At 59.8% G+C, this 19,630-nt stretch overlaps 1 protein-coding gene across 10 annotated transcripts in view; it reads left to right on the top strand.

The window, feature by feature from the left end:
- Positions 1-19,630, top strand: part of HDAC4 (histone deacetylase 4) — a 253,583-nt gene that overhangs the window by 89,148 nt on the left and 144,805 nt on the right. For all 10 annotated transcript variants that reach the window (XR_006205794.1, XM_042950747.1, XM_042950746.1 and 7 more), the window contains exon 2: positions 14,787-14,858. Coding sequence is in view for 9 of the 10 variants with exons in the window: in XM_042950747.1 (XP_042806681.1) it covers positions 14,787-14,858 (72 nt within the window). In the remaining variant the exon portion in view is untranslated. The remainder of the gene's footprint in view (positions 1-14,786; positions 14,859-19,630) is intronic.

Raw genomic sequence — 19,630 nt, 5'->3', positions numbered from 1 at the left:
TTGAGTGGGAGAGAGAGAATCCCAAGCAGGCTCCACGCTGACGGCACAGAGCCCGACACGGGGCTCGATCTCAGCAACCGTGAGGTCACGACCTGAGCCCAAATCGGACACTCAGCCGACTGAGCCTCCCGGGCACCCCTCTACTTTTTTTCCCCTTAATTCAGACATTACCTGATTATAAAACAGAAGACGAGCGATTGTAGTCTAAAAATGCGGATATCATTTCTGTTCTTAGGACAACGAAGCTTTCAAAGTTTGGGAAATCTGTTTTAAAAAAAGCCACATGTAACACACTGGCCATTTAGCAACACTGTGCGGCTCTGCACTCTGGCATTGCGGTGGTGTTCGCGCCCTGGAGGCAAACGGAAGGCGGGTGGTGGGCACAGACCTGTTGGCCCCTCTTGAGAGGGACTTCTGCGGGACATTGGAGCTCTCGAAGGCAAAAGCTTCCCTATTGCCCTGCTCTCTCGCTCCTGCCTTTTGATGGGCGAAGTAACAACCTTCTGATGACAGTGAAGGTCGGAGCTTAGGTTCCCCGTCGCGCACGATGCTGCCGCTGTTTGTGAGCAGGTCCCGTGAACAGGGTGTCGGGGGGCTGGCATCCTCTCGGTCCTGTGCGGTGAAGAGTGTCATTGGACCCATTTTACAGATGTGAACAGTGGCGGGGGGAGGCCCACGCTGGTCAGGTCGTTTGTGTGGTCGGGGGCCCTTAGCAGAGGAGCCAGGCATCGGTTCCAGGCACCCAGGCTTCGCGCTCACGGCCAGAACCTGGGTGCCACGCGCCGCAGGCGCCCAGCTCCTCAGTCGTGCAGAAACCGCGGGCCGCAAAAAGTGTAGAAAGGACAGAAATTCGTGCCCTGTCACTGACGTTAGCATAGTCAACATCTAACAGCCACTGCTGCTCCCGCGAGGGGCTCTATTTTTAGAAGATTAAAATAGAACCCAATACAGTGCAATCACTGTATTTTTAGAAACTAAAGTTAGTGTTGTATGAAAACAGTTATAAAAAGAATAATGATAAGGTTTAGTTAGCCTTGATCGGGGGGAAGTTGTGATTTGTAGAGTGTATCCATATTGTGCAGAACGAAAACGTGATACTGATTTCCGCAGACCGTAGACCAGCTTTTCCGAAGGCCCGGTGGGGGGGGGGGCGGGGGGAGGGGCTAGTCTCGCTGGAACGGGAGGTGTGTCGCGGTGTTCTTGAACTGAATGATGATGACGGGGTTATCTTGAACGCAGGCACAGAGCGGGAAGGACCCGGGGCCGGTGCAGCGGCTACACTCGGGGAGTGTGGAGCCGGAGCGGTGTCGGGGGTTAAGGGGTGGCCCCAGCTGCACGCAGAGCTGCCGTAGAGCCCCAGGGGGGCTGGTAGGTCCACACGCCAGCCCACATGCCGGCAGCCTGGCACTTGGGTGCTGTGATCTGTGTGTCCCCCTGTTCTAAAATTATGTTTTAGACATTTTAGAAGATCACACTTTCTACAACGGCATGTTCTCTATTATTAGATAGTACCAAAGTGGGAGAAAGTAAACTTATTTTTTTAAACGCTCATTTATTTTTGAGAGAGAGAGAGAGAGAGAGAGAGGCAGAGGGAGAGAGGGAGAGAGAGGATCCCAAGCAGGCTCCGCACTGTCAGCACAGAGCCTGACGTGGGGCTCGACCTCACCAGCCATGAGATCTGTGTCACCTGAGCTGAGATCAGACAGTTGGACGCTTAGCTGACTGAGCCACCCAGGTGCCCCGAAAATAAAACTTACTGTAATGGTTTAAAGCTTATGACAGAGAAACCACTCCTGCTGAAAGGCCGTCTTTCCCTTAGCCCATCACCCCCCCCCAACCCCCCAGACCCCTAGTCCCTCAGCCCCACAGGCCCCCTGCCCAGCACCCCCCCAACCCCTGGCCCCCTAGCCCCTCAGCCCTGCAGCCCTGTAGCCCCACGGGCCCTCAGCCCTGCAGCCCCACAGGCCCTGGGCCCCCAGCCCTGCGGCCCACCGCCCCTGGCCCCCGCTCACAGTGGGGCCCTCAGCCCCGGCATGCTGGCTCTCTGCTGGCACTCTGACTGGGCTCCAGGCTCTGGAAAGACCAGGCGCCCGTGAGGAGGCCCTTTGCAGACTCGATGGCTAAGTTGAGGCAGGGCTTGAGATGAAAGGCGGGTCACACGGTGGGCTTTGGAGGTGGGAGTACCACCCGGGCAGAGGAAGGCCTTTCCAAGCGCCAGATCCTGGCAGAATGCACGAGACAGTCCTCTCTTGTCCTCCGTGTGCCATAGCCTCCAGGCTATGGCAAATGACCCTTCCTGTTCAGGTTGCTGGCAGGTGAGTGGAGCACGGCAGCGTCCAGGGGAGAGGGGTTGGCCGGAGAGCCGAGTGGAACGTGTCACGGCACATAGCGAGGGACTTCTGGGTGCTTCCACGCCCGTGGCCTGCAGTTTGGAGCAGTGTTTTGATTCTGCACCCACTGCTCCAGCCCCAGGGTGAGCTTGAAGGGAGGCTCGAGCCCGCGGCAGCCAGCAGGCAGCTCCGGGGTGAGGACAGGTAGGCAAGTGCGTGGAGCTGCCCTCGCTGTCCTCGCTGGGTCTGGGTCTCAGCGACGTGAGTCTCTTGTCACACTGGCACAGCCTGCGATCCGTCGTCACCCCTGCCGGTTCCAGCCGGGGGGTCTGGGTTCTCCGGGTGCGTCTGCAGGGTTGGAGACCTGGGTGTCTCACGTGCCTGCTCCCCGCGAGGGCTGACTCCCACGCCTCCTGCGGGGCTGGTCTCCGGGTGCCGTGTTGCCGGCGCGCCTGGCTCCTGACGGTGTTTGTCAGAGAAATGAATGAAATTAAACCAGGCCGTTGTGTGTAACCAGAGGCCGTCTGTGCATCGCAACGGGAAACACGCAGCCACTGGGAAATGCGACAGGTGCCGTCACCGCGTTGCATGCATGAGAGATGCACCCTCATCTGCCGCGCGGTCCCGGCCGCGTCCTGCAGACGGGGCCGCGTTCCGAAACGAGGACCTTGCGCTCGGATGTGGTCCCAGCGAGGACAGACGCCGCTGTTGGGGAGACACCTGAAAACCGGAGGAAGCGGCCCGCCTGGGACGAGGACACCTGTCTTCCCTGCCGAAGTGTACCTTACGCGCTCTTTCCCGGCGCGAGACGGCAGAGATTTCTGCGCGGGGTGCGTGTTACTTCGTAGTCGGTTCCCTCGGTAAGAGATGCGCGTGTGGTCCGGAAGCCTCGAGCCCCTCCCGAGAAGCTGGGTGCCGGTGGCTGGCGGGATTTGGGTGGGCAGCAGCCGTAGGGCTTATAAACTGGCAGCTTGGGCACCACGTGCCATGACGAAATACGTAGTAGGTCGCATTTTGAACCGTGGGCACGATTCCCGAACGCGTGGTGCCCCGCCCCAGAAAGTCCTAAAGTAACGATCAGAGGTGGCTGGGGAGTTCTGTTTGCTCTTCGAAATGACCAGTAGGTCGCTTAGAACTAGGCTCAGGGCAGCCTGTGCCCCGGGGTCTTCTGTCCCAGCCCACACGAAAGCGCCCACCCGCCAGCCTTTTCCCTGTCATTTCTGAGTGCTTTCTTTGCCTTGTGACCCCCACGTCTAGGCCACTGAAAGTCCTGGGGGATTAGCCCGCAGCACATATCCCAAGTCAGCACACATTTCCTGCTCTATGCCGACCGTCCTGTCCAGCCCTGGACCTCAGAAACGGCCCCCTGGGCTCCTCTTCCCACCCCCCATTCCCCTTCTTCAGGGCCCCTGGTGTTGGTCACTCTTCTCCATGGCAGCGAAAAGGAACCTTTGGACCAAAAGTGAGAACTTCAGTCTCGAGGCGACCTTCGGGAGCTGTGGCCTGGCGCCTCCCTGGCCTCGCCCGTGTCTTCCCACTTTGCTCCTGCTGCACGGAGCCCAGCCAGCTGTTCCGCCTCAGGGCCTTTGCACTTGCTGTTCCCGTGCCTCAGATGACATGGTTGACATGGCTCCCTTCCTGCATGTCCCCCGGGTGTCACCACATCACGAGGGCCCTCTTTGATCACTTTATCTAAAGGAGTCACCCCCGGTCACATTCTTCCCCTGTGAATTTTGTTTCCCGCACATGGTACCCCACGATCTGTTTCTGTGGTCGCTTTCTCTTCACCAGCGGCAGGTTGGGGTAGGGGGACTCGACACAGTTCAAGGCTGTATCCCCAGAGTCAGGACAGCTGCTCCATAAGCAGTTGGGTGAAACTTACTGAACACGCGACTGTGTGAGGTGGTGGGGCCTGTGTCTTGAAGGGGTGAGTGTGGAGAGGCAGGGCCGCAGACTGGGCTTCCCACCGTGTGGCCCCCGTCCTCCCTCTCTCTCTCTCTCTCTCTCTCTCTCTCTCTCTCTGTCTCCTGGTTCCTTCATCTTTACAGCGGGGACAGCGTAGTGTTTATGCCCGTTTCCCTGCCGAGGACTGAACAGGTTACTGGGGTTGCAGCCCGCCGCCCGGCGCCTGACCCGTAGCGAGCGCCTGGGACGAGGGAGCCGTGGTTTCTGATCGGGGTGCAGACGACACTCTTGTGTCGAGTGGCTCTGGCAAGGTCCAGGCGAAAACAGTGGCTTAGAGAAACGAAGTAAACTGGAAGAATTGAAGCAGACACAGCCCTAAGCAGCCGGGGGGGAGGCCTTCCCGCGGGGCCGCTGTGGCGTGCTTCCCGCGAGCATCTGCTGGATGTGGCGGCTCTGGCCGCGTGTCCCTCGGGCAGGTGCGCTGGGGGTCGGCCCTGGCGGCCTGCAGTCCCTCCAGGGCCCGGCGTGCTGAGCACCGCTGGAGGCTGCTGCTCAGTTCCCTCTGCAATGTCACGTTAGAGGAAGAAAGGCAGAGGACCCTTTCTCCGTACGAAGAACACGGGAGGCGTTTAGAAGCCGGTGTGGCTGGGGAAAGCGTGAGCGGGGAGCCCGTGGCTGGGTCTCCTGGGGCGTGTGCCTCCTTAGATGCAGTCCAGCCACACGGTTAACATGCCTGCGTGGACGTTCTCCAAGTGGCCATTTTCGGACTATTGTTACGGGTTTGTGAGTCATTTCTCGCGAGTTGCTCATCAACGTGTACCTATTTTCTGGCTTCCTGTCACGTAACCACAAACACCTTTCGGCTCATTTTTAGTACCTGGCAGTGTGGGGAGTGCTCTGGGGGCCTGGCTTCTCCATCCAGCGGCTTTAGTTGCCGACCCACGTTTTCAGGAGACGCTTTGGCCGCAATCGGGTGCCTTGACTTGGGCCGGAGCCTACGTCCCGGGCGCAGATGGGGCTGCGCGTTAGCGTCACGCAAGGGCACGGGCGGTGCCCTGTTCTTTGCACGAGTCATTTGGTTTCCTTTCTGTATCTGCGCACAGATGAGGCAACTGAGGCTGAGTTTAAGCAGCACGACTGCTGATGAGGCCGCACGGGGGCGTAGAAGCCACCAGGCCTGTCTGCCTCCGAATCCCCCAGGGCCACACATGGCCTCCCTGTTCAGAAAATAGGACGCCTGCAGAAAAACAGCAGCGCTGGGGCACCAGGAAAGGCTGGCCTTCGGGTTTCCATGCACGTGCAGGGGGAGAAAGTGTGCTGTCCGCAGGCCGCCTCCCCGTCGTTGCCAACGGCCACGTTGCTCTGTGTCCTTACTGATTGAATTAGTAAGGGGCCCTATCTAGAAAACGCCCCCGTCAGTCACCGGGATGCTTGCGGCTTGGCCGTGTCCCTTTGCAGAGTTCCCCGGGACCGGCGTCTGTCATTCCTTACGCGGACTCCGGGGAGGCGGCACGTCGTACATCTGAGGCTACTTCCCCCCCCGGCCCCCGCCTCCAGCGGTCTTCAGACAGCTTTGGGGTGACTCACCAATTACGTCCCCCCCCCAGGGCAGATGGACAGCCTCGTAGGAGCCAAGCCGGAGCTGTTTTCAAAGGCAGGCGAGGACATTTTCTCCTGATCTTCTAAATCTCTTATTGCCACTCGAGCAGGGCCGGGCTGTCCGGAGGGCGGGGTGGCCTCCTCATGGGGGGGGGGGGGGGGACAGTGAGGACAGCTTCCCCGGAAGCCCGGCCCAGAGACTTGCTGGGAAGGTCCTTCCAGGACACATGGCCCCCGACCGGGGGGAACAGCTGAGCCTTTCCTGGCCTTCCAGACTGCGGCAGCCTGTCCCCTGCCTCCCCGACGTGGGGACTGCCTCACACCTGCCCCCTGGCACACCTGCCCTCCTGCACTCACACCCTCGTCCTGCTCTGTCCTTTGCTCGCTCGCTGTTATCCAGCTCAGTGCCTGAGCCGGGACTCGTGGGTGCGCGACAGACCCACTCTGCCTTTGCCCCCCCCCCCCCCCCCCCGGGAGGGGCACAGATGCACTGTCTCCACTCTCTTTCTTCCTCCTCGTGTGTGCCCGCCACGTGCTCCTCCCCGTCACCGGGTCCGTGGACCCTCCCTCAAGCAGGCGTGGCGAGCCAGAGAACTTTCCGGAGAAAAGTCCCGAGGAGCAGGCCTCGACCCTTCCCTGCATGGCTCTTCTCTTCGGCTTCTCTGCAAGCGGTCCGCGTGCCCGGGCCGAAGCAGCGTGGACGTTTGGGCCTGTTGGCCCTGATCAAGCCCCAGGTGTCGGGGGGCTCGCCTTGCTGGGGGTGTGGAGAAGCAAAGCTTGTCTCCCAGGGAGGCCACGGCCCGTGCCACCCGGACCCCACTCGTGGAGCAGGCGTGGGCCCTCGGCCCTGGGGGCCGAGTTCGGCGCCCTGTTTGTCCCCACGTCTTGGATGCCCACGGCCCGTTTGCTGACTTACACGCAAGTTTGCTCTCGCCTGCGCAGCCAGGGCTTGGGAATAACTGAAGGTTGTCGGGCTCGTCGGGGAGAGAGAGCTGCTTAGGCGATGACCTGGTGGGAGTTCAGCAGCGGCAGATGCCGTTCAACAGAAAGGGGGGGCTCATGTTCATTCTTGGCATCTCTTGAAAATACCATGAAAAATTTCAAGCGCGGATGAAAAAGGAGAGACATTAACACATAGAGGGGGCCCCCGTGCCCTACTCCAACCTCAGAACCCTGTGCTTTTGGGCCGTACACACTTGATCGGTCCCTGGCCCAGCCTCTGTTTCCTGGAGAATGTAAAACAGATCCCAGATGCCACAACATTTTCCCGTAAATGCCACAGCGTGTGTTTCTAACAGACAGAAGCCCATCAACACACTCCACAAAATGAATGATTCCTAAGTATCATCTCCTACCCAGGCGATGCTCGGTTTTGGCCGGTGGTCTTAGAAAATGTCTCCTTAGTCGTTTGCTCAGACCCAGGCGCAGATGTCGGGACTGACGGACAGGTCTGGAAGGGCCCCTGTAGCGGCTCGGCGCCTGGGAGGAGCTGGGTCACTGTCCTGGGCCGCTTCCCACCCCGCACTTGACGGGGCTTAGCCTCTTGGTGTCCTTTGGACTCATGTTTCCCACAAACAGGTAGCTAGAGCTAGTTTTGACTTTTAGGTGGAGGAGAGGAGTATTTCCTAGATGAGCCTGGACGTCTTACAAGTCTCTAAGGGGAAAGACCGTGTGTTCCTTCATCACGTTCTCCTGATAAATACACAGACAGCAACGTTGGACATGCCTCAGGAATTCACGGCATTTAACGCATTAAAGTTTAATTCACATTAATGGGCGGATACAAGCTTTATTGCAGAACTGGGGTAGTTTTCGGTAACTTGCGCGGGGAGGAAAAGAAACACTGCGGCACCTGCTGCTGGAGGCGGAACTCGCCAGGGAGTGCCCGCTGGCTCGCCGTCCGAGGGGTGGGCCGTCCAGGGGGTGCTGGCCTCCCCGGGCTCGGGCACCACCGGGGGCGGGCTGTGCCAGGGCAGGCGGTGCCCAGAGGGCAGGAAGGCGGAGGGGGAGGCCAAGTCCTTTTGGGGAGTGGGTTCAGGTCATGGGGGGCCTGGGGGGATTTGAGTATTTTGCCCACCTGATGAATCACTTCCGTGTCTCTGAGCGGGGACATTTCAGCATAGCGAGCCCCCTTTTAGAATTTCATTGAACGGGGGGGTCCGACTTCCAGGTCACTAATCGTGCAACTCTCTCAGGTTAGGGGCGGGGACTTGCTGGCCTCCCGCTGACGTTGGCACTGAGCCCAGGCCCCAGTGACCCCACACTGACGCTCACGTGTTCCTACCGCGCCCCCCGGAAGATGGGGGCGGGGTTCAGGGGGGCGAGCCCCCCCGGTGGCGCTTCCGTGCAGGCACCTGCTGCGTGCCGTAGGCCAGAAGCCGTGCTGCTCGCGGCCTGGCCTTCCATCCTCTCGCAGGCCAGAGACCAGCCGTCCGTCACCAGGCAGGAGAGCCTCCCAAGCTTCGGCCCTCCCTACGAAGGCTCGCCCGTGTCTTGAAAGCCTTTCTCCTGCGTCGAGCTTCGTACCGACACGCACAGGAGCACACGTGTCCCTGCGGCAGGGATGCGACTTTTTGCGTTAAGTAGGTTTCTACGTGAACCCAGGGCTTCTCCTGTTCAACGTGAGACCCTGGGCACTCGTACGACTCGGTGCCCCCCAACCTGGGGACAAGCCGCCTTTACCCCCACGGCCCCAGTTTCTCCTCGAGCCGCACGCGCTTCCAGATTTGGAAGGGCAGGAAGGACCCAGATGCCTCCCTCTCGGGCTGCGGCCCTCGTTCGGAACGCAGCGTGTCACGGCCGCTCCGACTCCAGGCTGCCTGGCGGAATGGCCAGCGGGCACCCAGGAGCCAGTGCCCCCTCGCCCCCAGAACCTCCTGCTCGTCACAGCGCGTGTGGGGCCACGGCAGACCCGGCGGCAGAGTGCAAGCCAGGATCCGGCCAAGACTCAGACTGGAGCTCACGCGCTTTGTAGGGAGGAGCCCCTTCCTGTGCATACATTCTGGCATGTTCCCTCTTAGATTTGAGCTCACCCCGGATTAGATGACGGGGAGGGGGACGGGCGAGAGGGAAGGAATACCGTCATTGTTCCTGCTGGAAAATCTGCTGACTGCTCCCCAGGCCCAGGGTGGTTCCTGAGACACAGGATTCGTTCTCAGCACGTCTTCAGGGTGGCCTGAGAGAAGCGTAGACAGAGCAGCCCGGGGTCTCGCCTTGGGCGCGGGCGGCACGGGCTTGGAGCCAGGCCGGTGGCACTGAAGGCCGTCTCCAGCTCGCAGGGCGAGGTGGCTCAGGTGCGGCTCTGCCCAGCCCTGTCCTCCGCACCGCGCTGCCACCTTCTCCTTCGGGACCCGGGGGCCAGGCTGCCTCTGTGTCTGGTGTTTCCTCGCCGTGTCCCCGGGAGCGCGCCCCTCGTGCTAATCCTGGGAAGTGGACACTACGGGCTGCCCACAGCATTTCAGCAGCACGGGCTCCGCAGAGCGGCCTCGTTTCAGAGAGTGCTGTGTGGACAGGGACAAAAACAGCACCTTACAGTGGGGAGGCTGGCCCGGTGACCGAGGGGACCAGCCCCGGCGACCGGTCATGTTGCTGGTGTGTGATGTCACGTGACGAGGAGAGCATTGGACAAGTCCTAGTGGCGGGCCAGTCCCCAGAGTACCTGACCCCCCTCCACACTGTCCCCTCATCCCACGCGAGAGGTCAGAAGAAGCGTCCCAGCGCAGAGGGAGTCCTGTGGGATCCCGGGCTGCGGCTGGGACAGAGAGAGGGCAGCAGGGAGCACAGGAAACCTGAGCCGCCCCATCCCCGGGCTTCAGCTCAGGGGAGCTCGGGCCGCCATGCCCACGGGAGATGCTCCCCGCGGGGGAGGCGGCAATGTGACAGCTCCCCGTGCTGTGTGTAATTTTTCTGGAAATCCACAACTGTTCTAAAATAAAAAGCTTGTATAAAAAATAAAAATGGATGGGGAAATCGGCTGGGACGGAGAGTTGAATTATCACTGCTGTCGCATATCTCGGACTCTGTGACCGCGAGTCAGAAAGCAGCTGTGCCGCGGCCGCACCGGGCGCTGGGTCCGCGGTGGCGGGGGGAGAGTGTGCTGCCCACTCCCGTGGCTTCCCTGCCCGCGTCAGACACCCCTGTGCCGAGCACAGTTCCGGGGGTGCACTTACCCCGATCTTTCACGTTCATGAGAGCATCCCGGCTGTCCCGTGCGCATCGCTGCCATGAGCCCGTGGGTCTGGGAGGTTGGGGCATGCGCGGGGCAATCAGGGAGGAAGACGGGGGAGGTCAGAAACGGGACGGGGTCTTTCTCAGCGTTTCTGTTCGGACGCACCGTCCGTCCCAGCCAAGGATAAGGCAAGAAAGAGAAATAAAAGGGAAAACAGACTGTCACCGTCATGGGCAACGCGATCCCGCACGGGGAAAATCCAGAATAACATCAGGGAGCGGATGACAGCGAATGTGAGCCTCGCAAGATGCCGGGACACAAGACCAGCGTGTGGCGAGCGATGGCGTTTCTGTGTCCCAGCACGCAGAAGCTGTCTAGAATGTTTTGCTCAACATACCAAATACCTAGGCATAAACCCAAAGTGTTCTGATCACGCTGGGCTCAAAATTCTAAAACACCTTTGAGAGGAATGAGATGAAGTCACAGTCCCTGTTCACGGATGGGAGACGCAGTCCAGCCAGTTAGTTCGCTCCCTCCCTTTCTCCCCTCCCTGCCCCTCCCCTTCCCTCTCCTTTCCCCCCTCCCCCCTACTCTTTTCCCCTCCCCTCCCCTCCCCTCGTCTCTTTCTTTTCTTTTTGTCTTTCTGTCTTTTGGAACTTCACAAGCTGATTCTAGGATTTATGTGGTAAAGAACCCATGTCACCCAGGATCGTTCTGAAGAAGAAAGTAGGGATTCTTGCCTTGCTGGATATTAAGGATTATTGTAAAATGGCAGTATGATTATTGGCACAGGTATAAACACATCGGCCGGTGGGGCAGAGAATGGGCGGAGCTGGGGTGCCAGCCAGCAGCCGAAGTATGATGAGGCACTTGGCTTTCCATTGAAAACTCACACACACACACACCCACACCCCAGAGAACCCTCACCTTCCTCAGGACAGAAACCAAGAGCAGAGAGAGAGGAGAGACCCACGTGAAAGGCAAGGCCGCGGGACCGGCAGGAGCGGGTTCCGGGGAGCGTCTCTGCCGCCTCCAGCTCCGGAGGACCGTCCTAAACCTGCCCCAGAAAGCGTAAGCTTTGACAGGATCGACAGATGTGACCTTAAAGACAGACGGTCTCTGAGCTGATGTCTGCAGCAGGCAGCTGCCAGAGGATTCGCCGTCAGGGTTTGTACAGAATTCCCCTGAATCAGGAAAAAAGATAAAACCCGGTTGTTTAGAACAGAGCAGAGGACTTGAATCCAGAACAGCTCAGGGTCAGAGGCCCTCAGGGAAGGGCAGGTGTAACCTTAATGAGACACATCTCATCCCCACCAAGGAGGACAGTAGTGTGCAGGGGGGGCGGGGGTTCTCTCCTCTCCCCTGCCCTCCCCTTCTCTTCCTTCCCCTGCCCTCCTCTCTCTCCTCCTTTCCCCTCCCCTCCCCTTCTCTCCCCTCCCCTGCCCTCCTCTCCCCTCCTCTCTTTCCTCCTGTCCTCTCCCTTGCCCTCTTCTGTCTCCCCTTCCTCTCCCTTCCCCTCCCTTCCCTGCCCTTCCTCTTTTCTGCCCTCCCTGCCTGACTCCAGCCCTCACCCCTCCTCCCCATCTCTCATTAGGTAACCTGTGTGTGGATTTCTCGTGTACTGTGTTTATTGGTCCGAGAAACATAAGTTTTTGTGCAGACCCCTTTTAAGTCTATCAGGAAGGGGCTGAACCTTTTTATTCAGTGTCTGAGTTTGTTTTTCTGTTTGTTTTTTCTTGTTGTCCTGTAGATGATGTGGGACTTGTCACAGAAATTGCCTCAGCGTCCACACTGTGCAGGCACGGGCCGGCCAGGCTCTTCGGGGTGAGGCGGTGGGGGGCCCCGCTGTCCCGGGGCCACAGCTGCGCAGGCCTCCGCCGGGGTCTTAACGGCCTGTGGCCGTGGCTGCGGCCGGTGGCCTGGGTCCTGCCCAGCGTGTGGCTCTGGTACCTGCCTGACCTTCCTCGTGGGTTCCCCGGGAGGCCCCGTGAGCTCAGGGGGAAGAAGGATACAAAAGCGCATCTGGTCAGAGTTCACACCCCCCCTCACCATGCAGGCCCCGAGTCCACGGTCCCAGACCACAGAACAGGAGCGTCCTCGCCACACAGCCACGTTTCCCGGCACGCCCACTCGTCCAGACATGCCATCGACGTCTTGCTGGCGACTCGGGGGGACGTACCCCAGTCTGGCGTCCAGACAGTTTGGGGATGGGCCGACTCAGCAAAGCCCTACTTGAACTTAGCACTCAGGGGCGATACTTCGGGATGCACTAAGGACCACACATCTTTGAACTCGCGCTCTGAATCGAGCGCGTGGAGATTGACGTCCCTTCTCCCTTGAGCGTGGACACAAGTGACGTGTTATTATGCACCGTTTGTGCATTTGGCTTTGGCGTAATCAGACCTCTGGGGCTTGGGGCAGACATGAACGGCTCAGGACCGCACTCGAGAGGAGGTGTTCCCGTAAGCTGGGGCGCTGGCCCGGCACGGCCACTAGCCGGTCCCAGGATCCGCAGTTTCCTCATCTGTCAACTGGCTTCTCGGTTTCTAAACTCTTTCTGGTTCTAGAGCCTTGGCTCAGATGGAAGTTGAAGGCGGGCTTTGGGAGGTGACTCTGGGGTCCGTTCGGGGGACGGGATTGCCAGGTGGGGGCTTCCTGTGAGCCTGGTCGAGAGCCCAGAGTGGGATGGTTTTCCAAGCACCGTGCTCCTGACCCTTGTCCCTGGGAGGCTACAGCTAGAGTAGGATTTTCAAAAGGGCCTTCTGGTGTCTCTGAAAGTATTTACAGTGGGATCCAAAGTTTTTAAAAATATATAGTATATGAATTTCTTATTGTTTTACGGAATGTGTGAGTAGGGGAGAAGGGCGGGGGGTGGAGAGAGAGAGAGGGGAGGGGAGGGAGAAGGAGAGAGAGAGAGAGGGGAGGGGAGGGAGAGGGAGAGAGAGGGAGAGGGAAGGAGGGAGGGAGAGGGAGAGAGACAGGGGAGGGAGAGAGAGGGAGAGAGAGAGGGAGAGGGAGAGAGAGGGAGAGAGAGAGAGAGGGAGAGAGAGGGAGGGAGAGGGAGAGAGAGAGAAGCTCACATAGGCTCTGCACCCAGCACGGAGCCCGGCGCAAGGCTCGATCCCGCCGCTGTGAGATCACAACCTTAGCCAAAAGTCAAGATTTGGACGCTTACCCAACTGAGCCACCCGGGTTCCCCCAGAATTTTGTATTTTTGAAAGTGAAAAATTTTGTTCGTAAACAAAATAAATTTCACCTATGTATTTTCAGGAAGAAAGGTTCCAGAGTGCTTTTCCGTCACCGTCTCACGGTCTCTCTCAACATGGCAGCCAGGGAGCTCACGTGGCAGGGTGGCAGGCTTATGGCTCAGCACTCGGGCTGGCGAGGGGTCCCGGGCTTTGAGAAAAGGCCCTCGTGCAGGTGTTCGGTGTGACACGGGCTGTCGGTCCCCCCGCCTCGGGGAGCCACGCACCGTCTTGGCCCCGAATGCGCCTGGCGTCTTCTTGTAGCCACGCAGACACGCTGCCAAGTTGGGGAAGGGTTGCCGGTTGAGGGGAGGCGTCCCAGACGCCCCGTGGTGGCTTCTCCCCGTGGCCCGGGGGGAGGGGGGGGTCTCGCGGTGGCTTGTTCCTGTGTGCGGCTGCCCCTTGAAGGCCTCACGCCCTTCCCTCAGTCGGGGGTGGGGGGTCTTCAGATCTCAGGAGCACACATCTGGAGCTCCTCCGAGGACTTCTGTCCTTGGACTTGGAACGTGTTCCGAGACACGCGCGGGTTGGCTGACGCAGGACGGGACGGCCCTGCGAGGCGTTATCCGCTGGAGGTAAAGAGCGAAGCGTTCGTACCGCGGCTGATCCGATGCCCTCCGTCTGGTCGTGATTGCAAAGTCTGCCTGAGGGAGCTCACGGCTGCTCTGTGAGACTAGCACTTTCTCCTCCAGGCAGTCGCGAGAGTGACGCCACGTCACGTCTGTCATGACGCGCCTGTCCCCGCAGCCCGCTGTGCACCACTTGTCAGGAGCTAATTTTAAACCCAAAGTGTGATTCCTGGAAGTTTTGCCAGAGTTTTCTGGCTCTTCTGCCCGGGAGGAGATGGGGAGTCTCAGGGAGCGCAAGAGCGGCGGCTCCAGGTTTAGGGTGGTGGCCGGAAGCCAGCTCCGTCTCCGCGCCCAGCCTGGGGAGCGAGAGACGGTTCCCGAATACGGGCCCAAGGTGGGTTCAAGAAAATGATTCCTTAAGCTGCGAGTAGCCGGCCAGGCGTCTTTGCGAAAGCGTGTCTGGGCGTGTTGGTGACCTCGGGCGTCCCCCCGCAGCACGCCGCACAGCTGCTCTCGGCCGGGCCCCCCACCCCCGCCAGGGCCGCGTTTCTGCTGTCACCCCGGCCACCTGTCAGCATCTGGGAAGAGGGCGAGCGGTTCTCCCGTTTCCATCATCTCCGGGCTTCCGGTCTCTGCAGAAAAGCTGTGCTGATGAGCACAAGTAGGTAGAACGTGGCTGGAAACCGAAGCGAACCGGGACGGCCGAGCTGGGTAGATGCCCTCAGGCCAGAAGCTGTCGCCCGCCCTGTTGCAGTCGGGACTACTCTGGCGTCCTCCAAAGGGGCTCTCGGTTTCTGATGCGGCAAATAAAAATAACCTGCGATGGAATTAAAACTGTCCTCCTTTAAAAATGCGAAGGACGCTTGCCTTTCCGTTGTCTGCGAGGAGCGTCCTCGCAGACTCTGAGTGTAAAGCATTTTCGTGGAAACGCGCGCAGTTTCTGAAACCAAATGCTTTCTCTGTCCTCCAGATGGACTTTCTGGCCGAGACCAGCCTGTGGAACTGCTAAACCCTGCCCGCGTGAACCACATGCCCAGCACGGGTAAGTCGGCACGCCCCGCCTGGTGGGCACGGGCTCATCCGGGGGGCGTTCGGAGGCTCCACCCACGGGGGGTGTGTGGGGGCAGGTGGGCCATCAGATCCGTGGACTCCTGTGCTCTTTTCCGGGGGTGAAATAGGCCACCCGTTGTGGAAGTGCATTGGGCGTTGCCTTGAGGTTATTTCAGTGGCAAAGGAGTGAATCTTTTCCGTCTTGAGCTCCGAAGGGCGTGTTCTTCCCAGAGGGGCCACCTGCTTCTCTTAGGTGTGACCCCGGCCCCCGTCCGAAGGAGGGCCCCCGGGAAAGAGTTCTGAGCCCAGGCCAGGGCCAGAAGTCCCCTGCCCGGCGTGGCCAGGCTGCTGGCCGCCACAGGACCACGGGCAAGTCCCGCCTCACCCACAGCCCGGGCTTCTCATTGCTTTAGCCGCTCAGTGACAAGGTCTCCCAGTCGTCTTGTCCTTTCATCAACTAAAGAACGTCAGCCATGATCAGGAGTCTTTGATTCCATGTATGAGATTTCCAAATATTACGCCTTAAGCAGCGTTAAGCAGCGTTTTCCGAATCTAGATGGCCGTGGAAACATTTTTTCCGGTCTTTTGCTTTCTGTGAAACACCTCCCCCCCATCCGGTGTCCTCCAGGATTTCAGCTCACAGCCTGGGCGCCTTCGGGTCCCCCTCACAGGTCGCTCGGCCGTCCCTCCTCGGGGCCCGGGGTGTGAGTTGGCGGCAGACCCCCGGGCCGGCGTGTCGAGGCCAGCGCCGCCGGACCCTTGCCTTCGCCGAGGCCTGTGTCTCGGTGGTCCCCGGCCTTCGTGGGCGCCACCCCGCCCGCTCCCTCCGTGGGCGGCGCCGGCGGACCCCTGCCTCTGCCCCGGCCCCCGTCGGGCCCGCCCACCGCCTCGCCGTCCCCCGTGCCCTTGAGCGAGGCTGGAGGTGCCGGAGGAGAGCCGTCCCTGCCTCTCCTTGGCGTTTCCCCAAACACAGCATCTTGTGGCTTCTCCGTGGTGCTCCTGGACGGTGCCCGGGCGCTCCGTGCCCCTGGGGCCGCTCACGGCCCGCTCCAGCTTCTGCTTCTTCCCCCCCGCCCCTTCACTTGTGACCCCGCACGGAGTGGGGGGCAGGGAGGCTCCACGGTAGCACAGGAGGTGCCCCAGTTTTGGTCCGTGTGGAGTAAACCGTGCTGGTTGTGACTTGTTCTTCAGCTCCTTCTGCCGGTGTTATTCTTGTTTGAACGCGGGTCCCCGTGTGGCCGGGCATTTTAAGACTGGCTCCTAGAGCCCACCCAGGGGTGGGGCAGAGGAGACTCTGCAGATGGCCCGACGCATTGAAAAGGGGGTAGGTATGTGTCGTTTCCACGTGAGCCACAAAGAGGTGGGCTGCAAATGGATCTTCTGGCTCGGTGAGAACACGCTGCCTGTTGAGACCCGACTTGGGACTCGGCTTAGTGTCAGACGGCCCGTGGGCTTCGCACTCGGGCCGAGGGGCCCCGGGATCCCGCCGACCCCTCGGCTGTGGCCTGAGGCCGGCTGCTGAGTTTCTGTTTTGTTTTGTTTGCTCATCTCTTAGACGGGGATACTAATGCCTTCTCCGCAGGATTCTCAGAAGGATCGAACGTACAGGTCTGATTTTTAGTAGTTCCTGGACAGATGCCATCCCTTCGCGTCCCATTGACAGACACGGAAGACGGTGTGTGGCGTAGCTGGGACAGAGCCGGTCCCGGGTCCCAGGAATGCCCCCCTGGGCCCTTCCCCCTCCTCCCCTCCTTTGCGGGGAACCGCCTACCTCGAGGAACACGCCTTGGGGAGTGTGCCCCCAGGGAACCGAAGCAAGTCCTTTCGCCTCCTGGGAGCCAGATCCCCGCGGGCCGAGTCGGACACTGCTGCGTTTTCTGGTGCTTTTGCTTTCTGTGTGTGTGTCACCGGTGGTGAGTGCTCGCAGTGGGGGAGCCGTGCCCGTGGGGCGCCAGCGAGGAAGGGGGCGCGTGCACGCGGTGCCAGGGGTGTGACGTCGGCCGTGAGGCTTGCACGCGAGGCGCCGCAGAAGCCGCCGTAGTGAGGGGGCGGGGCCCTCCTCACGGGTCCACGCGCTCGGCCGGGCCAGCCCACAGTCAAGTACGTCGCACCAAAAATGTTGACTCAGGTTAATGAAGGATTTGAAACTTAACACGAAGACTTCCTTCACAGCCACACGGTGATGATGCGGGCGTAGCAACGATGTTCTCTGTACTTCTCTGTCCATCCCGGTCGGCCTTGGTGGGTTTTCTGGCAGTCGAGTTTAACTTCGGCCCTCTTTTGACACGTGGCAGTGTGGACGCAAGCCGATACGTGACACACTTTGCAGGAATGACTCCGGTGTCCACCTGGGGAGCCGGCTCCTTGAAGCAGTGGCTTGCGCGCCGAGTAGGAAAGGGCTCGGGGGGCCCCCCCACCGTCGACCTGCGCGCACCTCCTGGCTCTTCCAGGTTGTGAACGATGGCGACCTCAACGCGGGCTTCTTCTGATAATGGTTCCTTTAAATAGTCCTTACAAAGCCTGACTTCACATAGAAAAGCACTATTGCCATCTTCTGTGCGCCCTCTTGAATCGAGACCTGAGGTAATTCTTAAAAAGAATAATGTCTCATGGCAGAAAAGTCTGTATCGTAGAAGGAAAAGGCCAAAATTCTAGTCAGTTGGGGTTACTTTGATTTCTTAACCTCCCCTGCCCTGTAACTTCTCGTGGGTAAACAAGCCTTTCCTTCTGCTTTTCCTTGTTGTAAAATTTCTAATTGTAGGGGCACCTGAGTAGCTGAGTCAGTGAAGCATCTGACTCGTGACTTGGGCTCAGGTCATGATCTCAGGGTTCGTGAGTTTGAGCCCCACATCGGGCTCTGTGATGACACTTCGGGTTCTGCTTGGGATTCTCTCTCCCTCCCTCTCTCTCTCTCTCTCCCTCTTCCTCTTCCTCTCTCTCTCTCTCCCTCCCTCTCCTCCCCCTCTGTTCCTCCCTTGCTTGTGCACATGTTCTCTCTCTCTCTCTCTCTCTCTCTCTCTCTCTCAAAATAAATAAATAAATGAAATAGAATTTGTAATTGCCAAGTAATTGTATCTTAGAAGAAACCATACAGCCGCTTACCCTCAGATACAGCAGATCCTGTGCTACTCTTACCCTAGGTGAGCATCGTATTTCTGTTTTCTGAAGTGAAATAACACCTTCACGGACGTGGCTGCACCTGTTCGCCCTTCCCAGAGACTGTCATTTTCCTTCCCGGATGGGGACCTGGGGCACAGACGCGACAGCCGGGTGGGGGTCCTGAAGAAGCCACACCATCAGCTCCGTCGGGTGGGGAGAGGTGTCGGGGATCCAGGGCAGAGGAGAAGGGGAGAGATGGGCGTCTTGGGGAGCGGGAGGCCCCAGGACCACACACCCACCTGCATCAGGTGCTTGGGTTCTAGTGCCCTTGGAAGACGCTTAAGTCACTCATTTCTGAATCGTCGTAACTGTTTTGAAGTTACAGGCTTCTCCCTCTGATTATAAAAGCGATGTCTATTAGGGGAGAGACATGGGGTGCCAGACGTGCTGGGTGCTGGCTCCCAGAACTGGGAGGGGGCTCACTCGGGTGCTACCCGGTGTGGACGCTCAGCAGCCCTGACGGAGGGAACGGGGTCGAGGGGAGGCCTCGGTCGTCCAGGAGCAGAGTGGAGGAAGCGAGACCGGAGCGGGAGCAGGACGCACATCTGAAGCACACCGCAGTTAACCGACGGCGTGCACGGGGCTGTCCACCAGGCGTGTGTGCTCGTCACGGCAGCCACGCACCCTCGCTGGGCACCCGGCACGCGAGTTATGGGGCAGGACCCCCGTGCTCCGGTGCCGCTGGAGAAGAGACCGCCTCAGACAAGGTCGTGGCCCCCGAGCTTACGGATGCGCGCTGCAGGCCCCCGAAGGTTCCGCAGCTACGGGATGCAGGCACCGTCGCCCGCGATACACGTGCCCCTAAAGTGTGCACGTGGGTCAGCTGGGGAGGCTCCTTAGGAAGGCGGTACGACAAAGGTGAAATTGAATTTTTCAAAGGAAATTCCGGCCTCTTGAAGAAACTACAGAAACTCCCGAGAACTTACCCAAATGAAGACAAAAAGCGAGGGCTAGCTTTAAACATGGATTCCCACGCCGTGAAGGGTATTTGACCAGCACGCTGTCGAAGCGGCGACAGAATTTCTTACACATGTCTTGGAGTTTGGAGCAGGAGCCGTCTGGGCTGGCGCGAAGCTTCTGGTGCCTCGCAGGCATGTTGGTTGTGCCGTTGTTTGGTTTCCGTGAGCGGAAACGCATCTTGTGAGGCAAATGCAGATGTGAGACCTATGTGACCCCGTACGACCCGGGGAAGGCGCCAGAAAAGCTCCCTATTGGCACCTGAGCTGATTAGTTACTTTAACCAGTAGATCCCCTGGGAACAAAGCCCGTGTGGTAATACTTCTCACGTGATGCTCCTTCGTGTGTGTGTGTGTGTGTGTGTGTGTGTGTGTGTGTGTGTGTAATGTGAGGACGGGGTGCGGTGGAGGCCTGGGCTGCCTTGTGTGGCTCCTGCTGGGTGCCAGGCGGGGTCGGGGATTGTGCTCATTGATCTCCTGGTTCTGGCGCCATTGTGACCCTGGACCACCCTGGGGCTGGAGGCAGTGCCCCCCAGGACGCGCTCCATCGTGGCCGAAGACGGGCTGCCCTCCGCCGCAGGTGGGCCCGCGCAGGGGCGCATGGGGCATATAGCAGGCATCTGCCCCGCTGTCCTGGGGGCCTGCCGCG

This window comes from Panthera leo, chromosome C1, assembly GCF_018350215.1.
Source record: "Panthera leo isolate Ple1 chromosome C1, P.leo_Ple1_pat1.1, whole genome shotgun sequence".
NCBI lineage: Eukaryota > Metazoa > Chordata > Mammalia > Carnivora > Felidae > Panthera > Panthera leo.
The sequence above is the reverse complement of the archived record's forward strand: the minus strand, read 5'-3'. Positions and strand labels throughout refer to the sequence as shown.